The sequence below is a fragment of the Macaca thibetana genome, chromosome 9 (assembly GCF_024542745.1).
Source record: "Macaca thibetana thibetana isolate TM-01 chromosome 9, ASM2454274v1, whole genome shotgun sequence".
NCBI classification, from domain to species: Eukaryota; Metazoa; Chordata; class Mammalia; order Primates; family Cercopithecidae; genus Macaca; species Macaca thibetana.
Window position 1 is genome coordinate 100,227,360 of NC_065586.1, and position 13,716 is coordinate 100,241,075.

The 13,716-nt window shown below is 40.8% G+C and overlaps 3 protein-coding genes across 3 annotated transcripts in view; 2 read left to right on the top strand and 1 right to left on the bottom strand.

Moving 5' to 3' along the window:
* COL17A1 (collagen type XVII alpha 1 chain) overlaps positions 1-7,734 on the bottom strand; it is a 56,360-nt gene extending 48,626 nt beyond the window's left edge. Inside the window, exons 1-3 of the mRNA XM_050804896.1 lie at positions 7,453-7,734; positions 2,170-2,229; positions 74-118 (exon numbers count right to left, since the gene is read on the bottom strand). Coding sequence (XP_050660853.1) covers positions 74-118; positions 2,170-2,218 — 94 coding nt within the window. The 5' untranslated portion in view covers positions 2,219-2,229; positions 7,453-7,734. The remainder of the gene's footprint in view (positions 1-73; positions 119-2,169; positions 2,230-7,452) is intronic.
* GSTO1 (glutathione S-transferase omega 1) overlaps positions 1-13,716 on the top strand; it is a 584,823-nt gene that overhangs the window by 389,167 nt on the left and 181,940 nt on the right. The window lies entirely within an intron of this gene.
* The window catches only part of SFR1 (SWI5 dependent homologous recombination repair protein 1), a 296,645-nt gene that overhangs the window by 246,762 nt on the left and 36,167 nt on the right, over positions 1-13,716 (top strand). The gene's annotated exons all lie outside the window — the stretch shown is intronic.

Consider the following 13,716-nt stretch of genomic DNA (forward strand, 5'->3'; position numbering starts at 1 on the left):
TGGAGAAGGTTAGAAGTGTGGGGCCCTTCAAATGTGACCTACTGAAAAGAAAGCTATTGAGGTAGTTACTTACTTGGTGGTAAGGATGTAAGTCTTGTGGTTACTGTTTCAGTGACAACTAGAAAAAGACAAAGAAAAGGTGAGTTCTTATGTAATGCACTGACACCTCTGGATCTTGGCAAGGTCTAAGCTCTGCCATAGGCTAAGCATATTAAATTAGGTTCGACGTTGATTTTTCTATGCTTGTGCTTTAAGGTATACGATCTGACCCACTGTGCAAAAAGATATGAGCAATAACAATGGGTTTAATATGCTTGGAAAATAAGTTTATATCTCTTTGGAGCCAAAAGAAGTTAGCCACTGTTTGAAACATGAGTAGTTTTGGTATTGATGTCTCTCCTTAGACAATTAGATCCAGTCCAGACCTGGTCTGAGGTTGAAGGAGGACCAGGCCCTCTTGTCTCAAGTCACTCTGTTTCTCTGAATTGCTCCTTCCCCATTGTCTCTCAGTCCAGCTGAGACCAACACCCTGGCTGACTTCACTGTGTACTTCTTCATGAATTTGGAGGTGTTCAAGAATATTATGTTTTGTTCTAAAGTCTTCAGGGCAACCCCTGAAGTTGTGGGAAGGAAGGGGGCTCCTGGTAAGTCACATTTGGGGTTTGGCAAAATCAGTGATCCAGGCGCATCACAGACAAACTTGAAGAACCAGCCCCTTGGCCTCTGAAATTTAGTTCCTGTAGTTCTGAGAGATGGTGAATCCATCACTCATGCTCTGACTGTGGCCCTCACTGCTACCTCTGTCTCTGGTGGGTATACAGAAGCCCCTACCTATCTGGGGATTTTGTTCTTTAAAAGCAAGTTTCCAGTGTGCGTGCTTGCATGCATGGATGCATGCATGCATGTGTGTGTGTGTGGCATGCATGGGCACGTATGTGTGGGGAAGGTGGTGAAAGGAGAAAAGAGTAAAGGAAGATGGTGCAGGATCATTTTGTGCTACTTTCACCTGTCCGCTGACACCTGCTCCATCCCACACAACTCTTATTCACACTGTCCTTCTTTATACTGCATTTTGCTAATTAGTTTGGTTGTCCTAGCAAGAAAATGCACTTATGGACATGCCAGAAACAGTACTTAATGCATAAAAGGAAATGTTGGCTGGGCATGGTGGCTCACGCCTATAATCCCAGCACTTTGGGAGGCTGAGGTGGGCGGATCACAAGGTCAGGATTTGAGACCAGCCTGGCCAACATAGTGAAACCCTGTCTCTACTAAAAATACAAAAAATTAGCTGGGTGTGGTGGTGAGCACCTGTAATCCTAGCTGCTAGGGAGGCTGAGGCAGGAGAATGGCTTGAACCTGGGAGGTAGAGGTTGCAGTGAGCCAAGATTGCACCATTGCACTCCAGCCTGGGTGACAGAGCAAGACTCCGTCTCAAAAAAAAAAAAAAAAAAAAAAGGAAATGTTTTTCTAGAGTACAGTGGTAGCTTGATTTGAAAAATAGTCCTTGAGCTTTCACTAAACCTCTCATTGTACAGACCTTTGGTATTCTTTGACACATAAAAATAAATTATTTCCTAACTGAAAGTTTCAAAAGTTTCAAGTCTATGGAGCCAGAATTTTTTTTTTAATTGGAGATATATGAAAGTCATGGAATAAGTGAAAGAGTTTCCTGACTTAAAGTTGGTAGGAGGAGAGTTTAAATGTCTCTGAATTTATTATTTGGGCAGTTTCACTAAATAAATGTATCTGTTTTCAATTTTCAGTGTAGAGGTCAACTATGATATTAGTTTTATTTCAACTTTGTCTCTGCAATAACTAGGATGTTATTCGTTTAGATTTCTGTTGCCCTGTACCCCTAAATTTGGAAATGATAAAATAAATTATGGTGAATTCATTTAGCATAATGCTATCTCATCATTAAAAATGAGGGTTATAAAAACTATACATGGAAATGACAACCTTCATCATTCAAGAAAAAGCAGGACATCTTTTGACATAAAAATCAACAAGAACTATCTTATGAGAAGGATTAAAGTCCATTTAGGAACACATTTAAACATGATACAGTGGTTGTGGTAAAATTATAAATGAATTACTTATTCTGTTTCCAAATTTTTGTTACTTTTATAATAAAACACATAAATTTAAAAATTCTGATGCTCTTACTTCTTTCAGTGACTTCAGTACCATCTCTGTTTTTCATGGTTACATCCATACCATAGCCACCTGCAGGAAAAATCAGAAACCAGGATAGTCATATTTATCATTGTTTTTCGTAAGTATAGGTCCTCACTGTTGAAGCTGATAACCAAAAACATGATTTCAAGAATTTAAAGCATGATTCTTTCATGTGAGTATTTTTTACAAGATCATTCCCATTTCTTATAACACGTATAATAGAGATTAATTTAATAGCTCCACTTTGGATTCTATTTCTTTATGTTGGGATCTTATTTTTCAGTCTCTAGTTGATCAGCCTGCCCCCTGCTGAGCATCAAGAGGCTTACATAGCAGATTAGGTGTCCTGACCTTTGTTTGACTATAAAATCTCCATTCTTTTCCATGGTAATAAATAGCTGAAGGGGATCTGTCAAGGCACTTAGTGCTATCAACTAATTCATTTTAATGTCTCCCATAATGTTCATTGTTCTATATAGAACTCTATGCATATGAGACATTCATGCTTCATTATTTTCGAGTCTGGAGGTAAGAATGGCACTTGATGGATTTAAATCAGGATAAAAATAATTTTATTTGTCGTACTTGTATGGAACTTTACTCTTTCCAAAGTATGAAACATTCACTATAATCAGCTCTTGCATGCTTATCTGCAGACATAAGTATGAAAAACAGTTGAACAAAGCCTGTAAAATCTATAGAAGCATGTAGGAAAATACATATTTGTATTTTTTATATACTCCCTTCATTCTTACTCTGCTTCTGAAAAAGAAAACCAGTGCAATCTTGTCCACCGTGTCCCTCAGCATGGATGGTATGAGGCAGGGCTGTTGCCAGAGGGCAGTGGGAATGAAGGCGCAAGTGTTAAACACACAGGAATGCACAGCAAAGGTTCCATCCCAATTGGGCTCTTCTCTTCTTGCTGTGCTGCCTGGCCCCAGGTTCTGAAAGGACCTGAAATCTGACTTTCCCTGTGATTCTCTCCCTTCCTCTAACTTTCTCTTCCTCCAAAAGTTTATCTTTTGGTTGTAGTTCGAACTGGGTTCTAGAATGCTGAGGCACACTGCTTCTGCCAGGTGCCCCTTGCTTGAAGAGCTCTCCTTCCAGTCTCTGCCTAGTGCCTTCAGGCTTGACTTACCCAGTAGGCAAAGTGGTCACAGTGCCTAGGCCCACAGCACATTTTGGGGCCCACAAAATGTTTACTTTTAACATCAGAAGGAAAAATGAACAGAATCTAATCTGGATTATGTCCTTCTTTATACCAATGCAGTTGTAAAATAGAATTTTAAAAAGTTTTTTGATGGAGGAAGGGGCCTACAAAGGCAAAAGTGTCTAGGGACCATGAAAGTCATACTGTGGCTCTGGGTGACTTCCTTGATGAAAACCAAGACCAAATGAGACCAGCTGATCAACGATCTGGTGGTATAACCAAGATTCGTACACTTAGCTTCAGGGCCTGGTAAATGTGCCAACTTCTTGCTCATTGGTGTTTCTCAAACACAGCCCAAGGCAAGGAATGAGGCATCATGGAAAAAATCCTAGCTGGATCTGAGAAGCCACAGAATGTCTTTATAGGTATGTTTCCTGGAGCTCAGAGGAGGGGCTCCATACACAGTTTAACAAAGGAGTCCAGCCTCATTAAAGGACAAACCTGGCCAGTGAATCTGTCTGCATTCCAGCTATAACCTATATGACTTATGTCATGCAAACCTACGTGCAACTGGACACCTTCTTTGCAATCCTTTGTTTAAGCATTAATTTGATACCTCTGAAACCCTTCTCTGACTTTCTTTTTAAAAAATAGACAATAAGCTGTAGATCAGGAGGCATTTGGGGAGATTAAACCTTTAAATGCACCTGGCAGTCAGTGGGGAGGTGACTAGCTTTCTAGGATGGTACCTGAATTGATATGAAATATTACCATGAAATGAACTGTTTATAACAATCCACAGAAACTTTTACTTCCTATAAGTTATTGCTTATTTTGATCTTTCAGTGAAAGTTGCTGCTGACAGCTATACTTTTGGGATTGGCTGGATGGGTTCCACTTGCAGTCATTTAGGAAGATGGATCATGACTCTGTTTGCTAAGAGTACAGTCTCCAGGCAGCAAACCTGGAAAGTTTTGCTTGTTCTTTCTTTATCCAGAAAAATAGCAGGCATTTCTAGGCCCTCCATCTTTTCCCTGAATCCCGATGACAAAGGATTTCTGCAGTAAAAAGCCAAGGGTTCCCCACCTTCCAGATGGCGTGAAGTGATGACCTACTTAGAAATTAGATGCCTTCCTTCACGGCCTGGGAGCTCCTCATTGGAAGGTACTTTGTGGATGTAACCGGCTCTAGGCAGGTACAGGTAGATGCCTGTCTCTCAATCTGAAGCCACCCCAATGTCTGTGTGTCCCACTGCCAATCTGAGGTGTCAGGTAAGTGTTGGGAGACTGATTCCTTTAAACCAAATATAAGAGGAAACTTTCTATAAGTGAGTTATATTAAATGGAGAATGATGGCGTGGCGCACAAGCCTGGACTAGGATCTTCCCATGGAACCCACAGTATATTCCCAGGACTTCTTTTTTACACATTTTAAGTGCTGATAGTTTTTTAAAAGTGTAACATTAGGAAAAGGAACGTTTCCTGCCCAGGTATGTGCCTGCGCCTGCCTATCCTAGCAGGATTCACCAGTGTGTTCATCTTCCCAAAGCCCTACTTAATGGAAACACTGTCAAATAACATAATTTTTAACTTCTCAGATAGTTGGGCCACTTCACTAGAACTAAGGATGAGCAGATCATTCAAGCTCTCAATTCCAAAATTATACTAATTTCCATCCATAGTTCTAAAGGGTTGCTTTGTGGTTATTTTATAGTTAATGTTTTTGTGAAGGTGTAAAAATGATCCCATGTCACTTTTCTAGGCAAGAAGACACAATTTTAAATCATTTTTCTACTTTTATGAGCTTTTTCCTTTCTATTTTGTTTAAATGATGTCACATCTACCTAAAACTATTCAGACGATGCTGCTGTCTAACATACACACATACACAAGGACAAACCACTGTTAGTGACAGTGAACCATCACGTTAACTGTTTACCATCATATTTGGGTTTAAACCATCACGTTATCTTATTCTAATGACACATGAAACACTTTGTTCTTGATACAACAAAGATAATGAAGAAGCTAAGTATTTTCCTCTCCATCTTTTGTTTTAGGAATGTTTCTATACTCTGTTAGTGAATTGCAAGTATTTTTATAGCTTCTATTACTCCAATCTTTATACACTTTAAGTTTTAAAACAAAACAACAACAAAATTGCCAAAGTATTAGAAAACCATCCACTGGCTATTGACCTGAGAACACAGAAGGGCTCAGCAGTTTGACTCCAGGAAAGCCAATGCCCTGGAGTTGACTGTCTCGGAGGCTTGGCTTTGTCTCTATAACACCCCGGAGATGGGTTTGCCGCTTGCTACAGTTGGCATCCTGGATTGTCATGACTGGGGGCAGGTGGGATAGGGCACCAGCTTTGTGATTATGCTGGTTTGTTTACAGTTGTGTCCTGCCACTGTTAATAATGGCAAATGAAACAAACAATGTAAACACAGACTTCTTTTTGTTTTTCATAATCTGAGAAGGTAGTTAGTTCTTAGTTCTGGTCAGTTTCACCAATCTAAGGAGTTTTTTCCTGTTCTTTTTTTTTTCTTTTTTGAGACAGAGTCTTGCTCTGTCGCCCAGGCGGGAGTGCAGTGGCGCAACCTTGGCCCACCGCAGCCTCCGCCTCCTGGGTTCAAGCAATTCTCCTGCCTCAGCCTCCCAAGTAGCTGGGGTTACAGGCACGCACTGCCACGCCCAGCTAATTTTTGCATTTTTAGTAAAGATGGGGTTTCACCATATTGGCCAGGCTGGTCTCGAACTCCTGACCTCAGGTGATCCACCCACCTCGGCCTCCCAAAGTTCCTATTCTTTTTTAAGACAGAATCTGGCTCTGTTGCCCAGGCCAGAGTGCAATGGTGCCATCACGGCTCACTGCAGCCTCAATCTCCTGGGCTTAGGTGATCCTCCCGCCTCAGCCTCCTGAGTAGCTGGGACTATGAGTGTGCACCACCATGCTTGGCTAATTTTGTATTTTTTGTAGAGTTGGGGTTTTGCCATATTATCCAGGCTGATAAGTTTCTCTGCAAGCTTGAAGCAGAGCTGTTCATTTTAATTTTTCCTGTGTAATCTCTGCTCAGACTCATGTGGATGTTTTGCAGGGCCTAAGAGTAAAGCAGGACCCCTCTGATTCTCTGGAGTACGTCTGTGTGGGGATAGACATCTGTCTTAGGTTAGCTCTGACAGATCTGTGCCTTAGCTCTAAGAGAGAACATATGGAGGTAAGAAGAAACTATTCTGCTTTTCAAATGAATACCTTTTAAAAATCTCACTACGTTTCACAAGTCCACTGTTAGACTACTGATTAATTGCTTCTCAAAAAAAGGAATGTGCCAGAGGTTTTGCCTCCACTTCAAAAAGTAAAGTGATAATTTGTCAGTTACCAGTTAACGTCATCCACTTAGGTATCTAAACTGGTAATTCTCATCTCAAAGTGAATTTTTTTTGGCAGGGGGAAACCCAAGTTGACTCGTAAGAGTATATATACAGGAAACAGTTTTCTTCCTTTTATTTTTCTTCTTCTAAGTTTGATCCTGGAAAATTCCTGAATTAATTAGATCATTTCAAAGATCACACTTTTCTTTAGATTAGAGGTAATTTTACAGCATGGTAAACAGCAATGTTTACCATGTATGGCTTAATCAGAGAGGCCCAGTCAGCACAGGGTTGTTTCTAGAAGGCCCCTTACCTATACTTTAACTTCACCTCTGAGTTGTTCTCTTTGTCCAGTGGAGAGAGAGAGACAGAGGGAAGAGGAGAGCAAGATAGCGAGAGGGGAAACTGAGATTGGAAGAGAAGGAATTATAAGGCCGTATCATATTCTAAATAAAACAACACAAGTCATTTTACAATGCTGAAAACAATACAGAAAGATCTTGCCTCTAGACCCCGCTATATTTTAACCAGCCTTCTCCTTTTCCCCACTTATTTCCTTTGAAAGACCTATCCTAAGCAGAATGCATACAACAAAGTCATCTTTTATAACCAATTAATCACTTTAACCAGAATGCTAGAAACTGCAGAACTTCATCTTCTTTTCTCCAATAAACACTTACTTTCTAAACAGCAAACCTTACATCAAAGTCTCAGAGAAAGGCAGAAAGGTCAGTCTTCCTGTTTACTTACCTGGTTTGAGGTTTTGAAGGAATTGGAAACAACTTTGAATAAATCCCCCTCTCTCTTTCTTCCCCTGATGTTTTCTTCTAGAAATTTGCAGTGCTCACTTTTTTTTTATCCAGACCCAGCCAAGGTGTGTTAAAGCTGAGTGATCTTTCAAAAATGTTCACTTCTCTTTCTCTCCACCTTGTTTCTTTCAACTCTTTGCTTCCAAACAAGTCCTGACAAAGGTGTGTCGTGGTTTACAGCGTTACTCCACCCTTTCAATTATCTGACACTTGCTGGATTTAAAAAAAAAAAAAATCTGCCTGCAGGAATCAAACTTTACTGGAGGCAGAAAGCTTCTCCTTCCAGAATTCCAGATTAACTGTTTATAGGCCCATGGGGAAAAGGAAACAAAAGACCAGCATAAAGGAAATGCTTTTTTATTGCCTACCTTCTATGGCTGGAGAACTGCCACAACTTTGTGGCAGTACCCTTTCTCAGTGCCATGGGTACTGGAATCCCACTGCATGATTCAGGAGTGGTCTAGGCACATGGATGGCCTGTGGTCATAGTGCCCGAGCCCTAGAGAAACTGAAGTTGGCAGGATTTATATTCAAGATCTCTTTCCCCTATAGATGTCTTTGTCCTCTTTCCACTCTTGTGACTCAAGGCAGGTCAAGCCCATCTGGAGAAAATAGTTGGTGAACTAATTCATAATATGCGAATGACTGAATGTACTGAGCAATTGGTGGGGTAGGGGTTCATTTTACAGAAGAGGCAACCAGATATAGTGATGCTGACCTAAAAGAGTGACATGTTAGTGATGGAATTTTAGGCATTTAGCCACCTAATAATGGAGAGAGGTGCTGTTGGGGAGTGATAAGGACCTTCCTGTCCTTCAAATCAGGTGACCACATAGTGTCCATACACCTAAAGACATGTGTGGGCTTCCAGATGTCCTGCAACTCCAAGTACATCCTGGGGACCTTTAGATTTCCCTAGATGGTCTACTTGCTTCAATCAGGATAATTTTTATGAATACCTGGATAGCATCTGGCTTTCCAGGAGGCCCAAAGACTAGCTTGAGACCCTTGGTGTTGGTGAAATGGGAAGTCTGACCCTGGAACTCACTCAGGCAGTCCTTTGAGGCCATAGCACATTCCTGGCACCCAGCACCACAATGGGATCCCCAGTTCTGAGGCATTATCCTAAGATACTGGAAGGGAGCAGTGGGGCCCCTGCGGCATAGCACTGACGTACGACTGCACCTTGCTATTGTGGGCACTGCATCCCATGGAAGGGTAGCAGACCACGGCAACACCTGCGGGGCTCTTGCTCCTAAGCTGCCCATATTCCACACTGGAGTATGCATTTCAGAACCCTTTCAATGATGCAGAATTTGACACTGCTTTCCCCAAATAAATACTCAACATGTCTTCCATCAGTCCTATAGGAGAAGAACACTGAAGGACCCAGAACACACAAAGCTTTCAGCATAAAATAGACATGACCCTGCATCATTTATTCCTTTATTCATGAGTTCAAGAATTAAACAAAAAGATATTGGCTCCTGCTTGGAGCCAGGCATTAAACTATGTGCTAAGAGTTTGGTGGTGAAATATGGACATATTTCCTGTGCTTATGGAGTTCACAGTCTAATGGAAGAAGACAGGCCTTACATAATATATTAGTCGGTGAGGGTTCCCGTAACAAAATACCACGAACTGAGTGGCTTAAGCAACACAAATTTATTTTTTCACAGTTCTGTGGGCTGGAAGTTGAAGATCAATGTGTCAGGAGGTTTGATTTCTCCTGAGACCCCCTCTCCTTGGCTTGCAGATGGCCGCCTTCTTGCAGTGTCCTCACATGGCCTTTCTCTGTGCATGCACATCCCTGGTGTCTCTCTCTCTGTGTCCTAATCTCCTCTTCTTTTAAGGACACAGTCAGATCGAATTAGAGTCCACCCTGATGGGCTCCTTTTTACTTAAATTTAACTACTTCTTTAAAAACCCTATCTTCAAATAAACTCACTGAGACACTAGTGATTAGGGCTTCACATATGAATTTCAGAGGGACGCAATTCAGTCTATAACAGTTATGTACAATATATAATTGCAGATTGTATATATATATATTATAAGAGCAACTGCAAGAATGTGATAACTATTATAAAGAAAGTGTACCGACTTGAGGCCAGGAGTTCAAGACCAGCCTGGGCAGCATAGCAAGACCCTGTCTCTACTGAAAAAAAAAATAGCTGGGTATGATGGCATATACCTGCAGTCCCAGTTACTCGGGTGGTTGAGGCAGGAGAATCACAAGAGCCTAGCTGTTCAAGGTTACAGTGAGCTATGATGGCGCCAATGCACTCTAGCCTGGGTGACAGAGCAAGATCAGAAAGAAAGAGTACTGGGTACTATGAGAGCATAAGAAGAGACATAATCTTGGAGAGGAGTGTTAGGGAAAGTCGTGCTACGTAAGTGATAGGTGAAGGTTGAAAAGAGATCAACACAGGTGAAGGGCAGGTTGGAGAGTGTTCTAATATCTAGATGGGGCAAGAGTCTCTGAGAAGTCTCTCAGGTGGAAGCTGCATGGTGAGATGGGGGAACAGTGATGAGGCCAATTTGCTCAAAAGCATCAAGTGAAGGGAGGCAGGCAGTGAGCGAGAGGCTGGCAAGGGAGGCAAGACTAGATCACACAGGGCCTCACAGGCTGTGGAGGGACGTGTTTTGGGTTATGTGACAAATGTTCTTAAGTTGACATTAAGGAGCAACTCGCTACGGGCACTGGGTGGGTGTTCGGATTATTGATCCCAGGAAAGAAGAGCAACTGCAACTAATGCTTTCTAGAACTACTGTGAGCCAGATATTTTACATCCATTCTCTAACACAATCCCCACAATGACTCCGAGAGGTATGTACCATTATTATCTTCATTTTATAGCTGAGAAAAGTGAAGTTTGACTGAGTAACAGGCTAAAGGTCTTCCATCTCGTAAGTGGCAGAGTCTAATAGATTCCACTTGACTCTTGAACCTTCATTTCCTGCCTTGTGTATTATTAAAATTTAAGTCTGCTCATAACTGTGAACTGAAAGAAAATAGGCAATATTAGAACAGATCAGGCTGAGAGCAAATTATAACTAAAAAAAAAAAAAAAAAAAAAAAACCCCAAACCATCTGAACAGTGAGGATGTTTTCAGTTAACAGCAGTATGGTATTGGAATAGTTTATTGATAGTTTTAGATAGAAATCTGTTTATAGAACTCAGCAACCACAGACCAATCAATTATTCAGCTATAACAACTATATAAAACCAAACACACAGGCCAGGCATTGTGGCTTATACCTATAATCCCAGCACTCTGGGACGCCAAGGCAGGAGGATCTCTTGAGGCCAGGAGTCTAAGAGTAGCCTGGGCAACATAGTGAGATCCCATCTCTACAAAATAAAAATAAATTAAAAAATAAAATAAAACTAACATGCTAAGCAACCATCAGAATCAGCATGGATGGTATTTTCCTTCCCTTGGGTTCCTATAAAAATATTGGTATTCTCCAGGTACAATAAAACAATCAGATCTATAACAGATAACCCCTGAAGTTAATCAGTCAAGGATCCTCTAAGCTAACTCAACAGCTGATAAGACTGCACGTCTGTGTGTGCACGTGCCGGTTCTCACATATTCAGATGTGCATGTGTGAGTAGTGTTTCCAGAGTCCTATATTAGGCACTTTGGGGGAGAAGAAAAAAGAATTCAAGTACTCACATTCTAGTTATTCAGTGTTCATAGTTTATTGTACTTGGCAAATCTGTGAGTAAGACATGGTACATGGAGTGAAAGAAACTTCATTTAACATTTATATATTAAGTTCCTACCATATGCCTGGTAGTAAGGGAGTTGTTTTTTAAATGTTTTTAAATTAACCAGAAAACAACAAAATTCTTGCCAAAATGAAGAAGCAAAGAGTCAACTTTAGGAAATAGAAGTGACTAAGACACCGGAAAGGTGTTTTTTGCTCTCTGACTGTGTTTGGAGCTGCGTTAATGAGTCACAGTAATCCATTTTTGATGGACTAGAAAGGAAAGTACCTTAAAAGGCAACCTGGAAAAATAGTTATACTTCCAAAATTATCGACTGACTTTTAAATACGCTGGGGAGAAAGAGTGTCTTTTCATGTGTGGCCCAGATTGGCACCAAGTGACCAGATGCATCACTCTCTGCGCAGTGTGAGTACAGGCAGACTCTGCTTTATGTGGCTGATGTGTTTCTGAAAAGGGATTTGTTTTTGGTGACCAGACTGAGTGCTTTTGCCAAGTGACTATTCCCTACCTTATGGAATGTTTGTAGACGCATATTTTCTTTATGTGTTTGGTTTAAAGGGGTGTACCCAATAGGTGGATTTCTACCTATTCTATGATTCTTCTCTCATAAAAACAGTATCACATGATAGTGCCATGATGTATTTATGATACTTTCACCAGGTATCCTATAGCTTTGGGACACATTTTGCCCTCCATTCTCAAGAGATAATAAGAAATAAAGTTATCTGAGAAGGAGGTGAGAGAAAACAATTTTATATTTTCTGAGGTAATTCCAGTATCTATAATTGCTGATTCAGCTCTTTTGTTGGACAGTAAATCCACTGATTTTTAAAAAAAAACCTAATTCTTACATATTAAATAAAAATAATACAACAATTATTTGTTACAGTTTTCTACTACTGTTCGAAGACTGGAAGACCATCTTCCTGTTTGGCTTCTTTGCTTAGCATGTGCTACTAGATAAGACTTCTTTATACACAATTATGACAATATCATATGTCATGGTGTGTGGAATTGTTTGGCTTTTGGAAGGACATAGCTGAGTAGTACCAACTCCTGCCCTTCCCATGTGGGCTTGTTGAATTATCGCCAGTTGTGTTCCTTGCTGCCTTGATTATAATAACAAAGCACCCTGGTTTCCTTTTCTTCCATTCCCAACTTCAGATCTATTCATTCATTTTTCCATTCAAAACTCATATTTGTTGAGTGAGTGGACTACCACCTATGGAGTGTCTATCATGAGCAAGGCATGAGGTGTATAAATACAATTGAGGGTGAAATATAAAACCTGCCTTCCAGTAATTTACAACATAAAAAGAAAAAATATATGAACACAGTCACCACATATACCAATAATTACAACATACGGAAGAATATAAACCACAAGAGAACAGTTAAGGACTATGAAAATCCACTCTCAGCTGTGAACATCAGTCAAAGCTTCACAAAAGAGGAGTCATTTGAGCTGGGCCTTAAAGGATCGGGGGTGGTGAGAAGCCAAGGCTGAAGAAGATATTTCAAGCACAGAGTCCAGCACGAGAGGCACAGATGCAGGACAGAGGAAGGCTTGGGTGGAGAGTGGTGGAGCATAGTGTGAGAAAGGAGAGAAGGAGGAGAGGTGGGAAGGGTAGGATGCACCTACCCTTCAGAGAGAGTCTGACGTGCCAGTCTGCAGCATGTCGGTGTCATTCTGAGGGTGAGGGGGAGTTGCCGAAGGTTCAGCTGGGCTGAACAAAGATAAATTCGGTGATAGTGTAGACAGTGGAGTAGAACAGAAAGAGGCAAGATAGACTGATGGGGACGCTCTGGCAGTAGTTTAGTGAAGAGCCTGAGCTTTAGCAAGGCAAAGGTGAAAAAGAAAAAGGAACTGAGCAGCGCAAGATCAGCCAGGTTGGACAGAGACAATGATATTTAGTGGTTGCTGTTAAGATGAGGGAGACTGCAGGGCCTAGGATGATGCTGAGATTTTTCCAAGCCAACCACTAACTACAGCACTTCCCTCCCCTTCTCTGCCAAGTTACCTTTCTCAAAAGTCCCATGTTAGAGATTACTTTCCGGTGGAGGATATAAAAACAATAACAACAACAAAAAGTGTATTCCCTTTGGTTTGCACTCTTCCCTGCTCCCATTTTGTCCTGTGTTCACCAGCTAACATTATCAATGGGAGATGCATTAAAAAAAAGAAAAAAAAAAAGATTCCGTTCTCTGGACTTGAAGAACTTAGACATTAAGAATATAGGATTATATTAGAATATATCACCTATAGATGATGCATTTAATTAAAGCAACCATAGGTTATTTCTAACACATGGCCTACTAAATTATTTCTAACTTATTTCAAGTAATTGAACAATTATAAATTAGCTTTATCAAAAGACAAAAATGAGCCAAAGAAAAATCTGTGCAGTGTTAGCCTTAGCACTTGCTCCCCTTTTGCTAGAGTTTGAATGTGTCCCCCAAAGTTC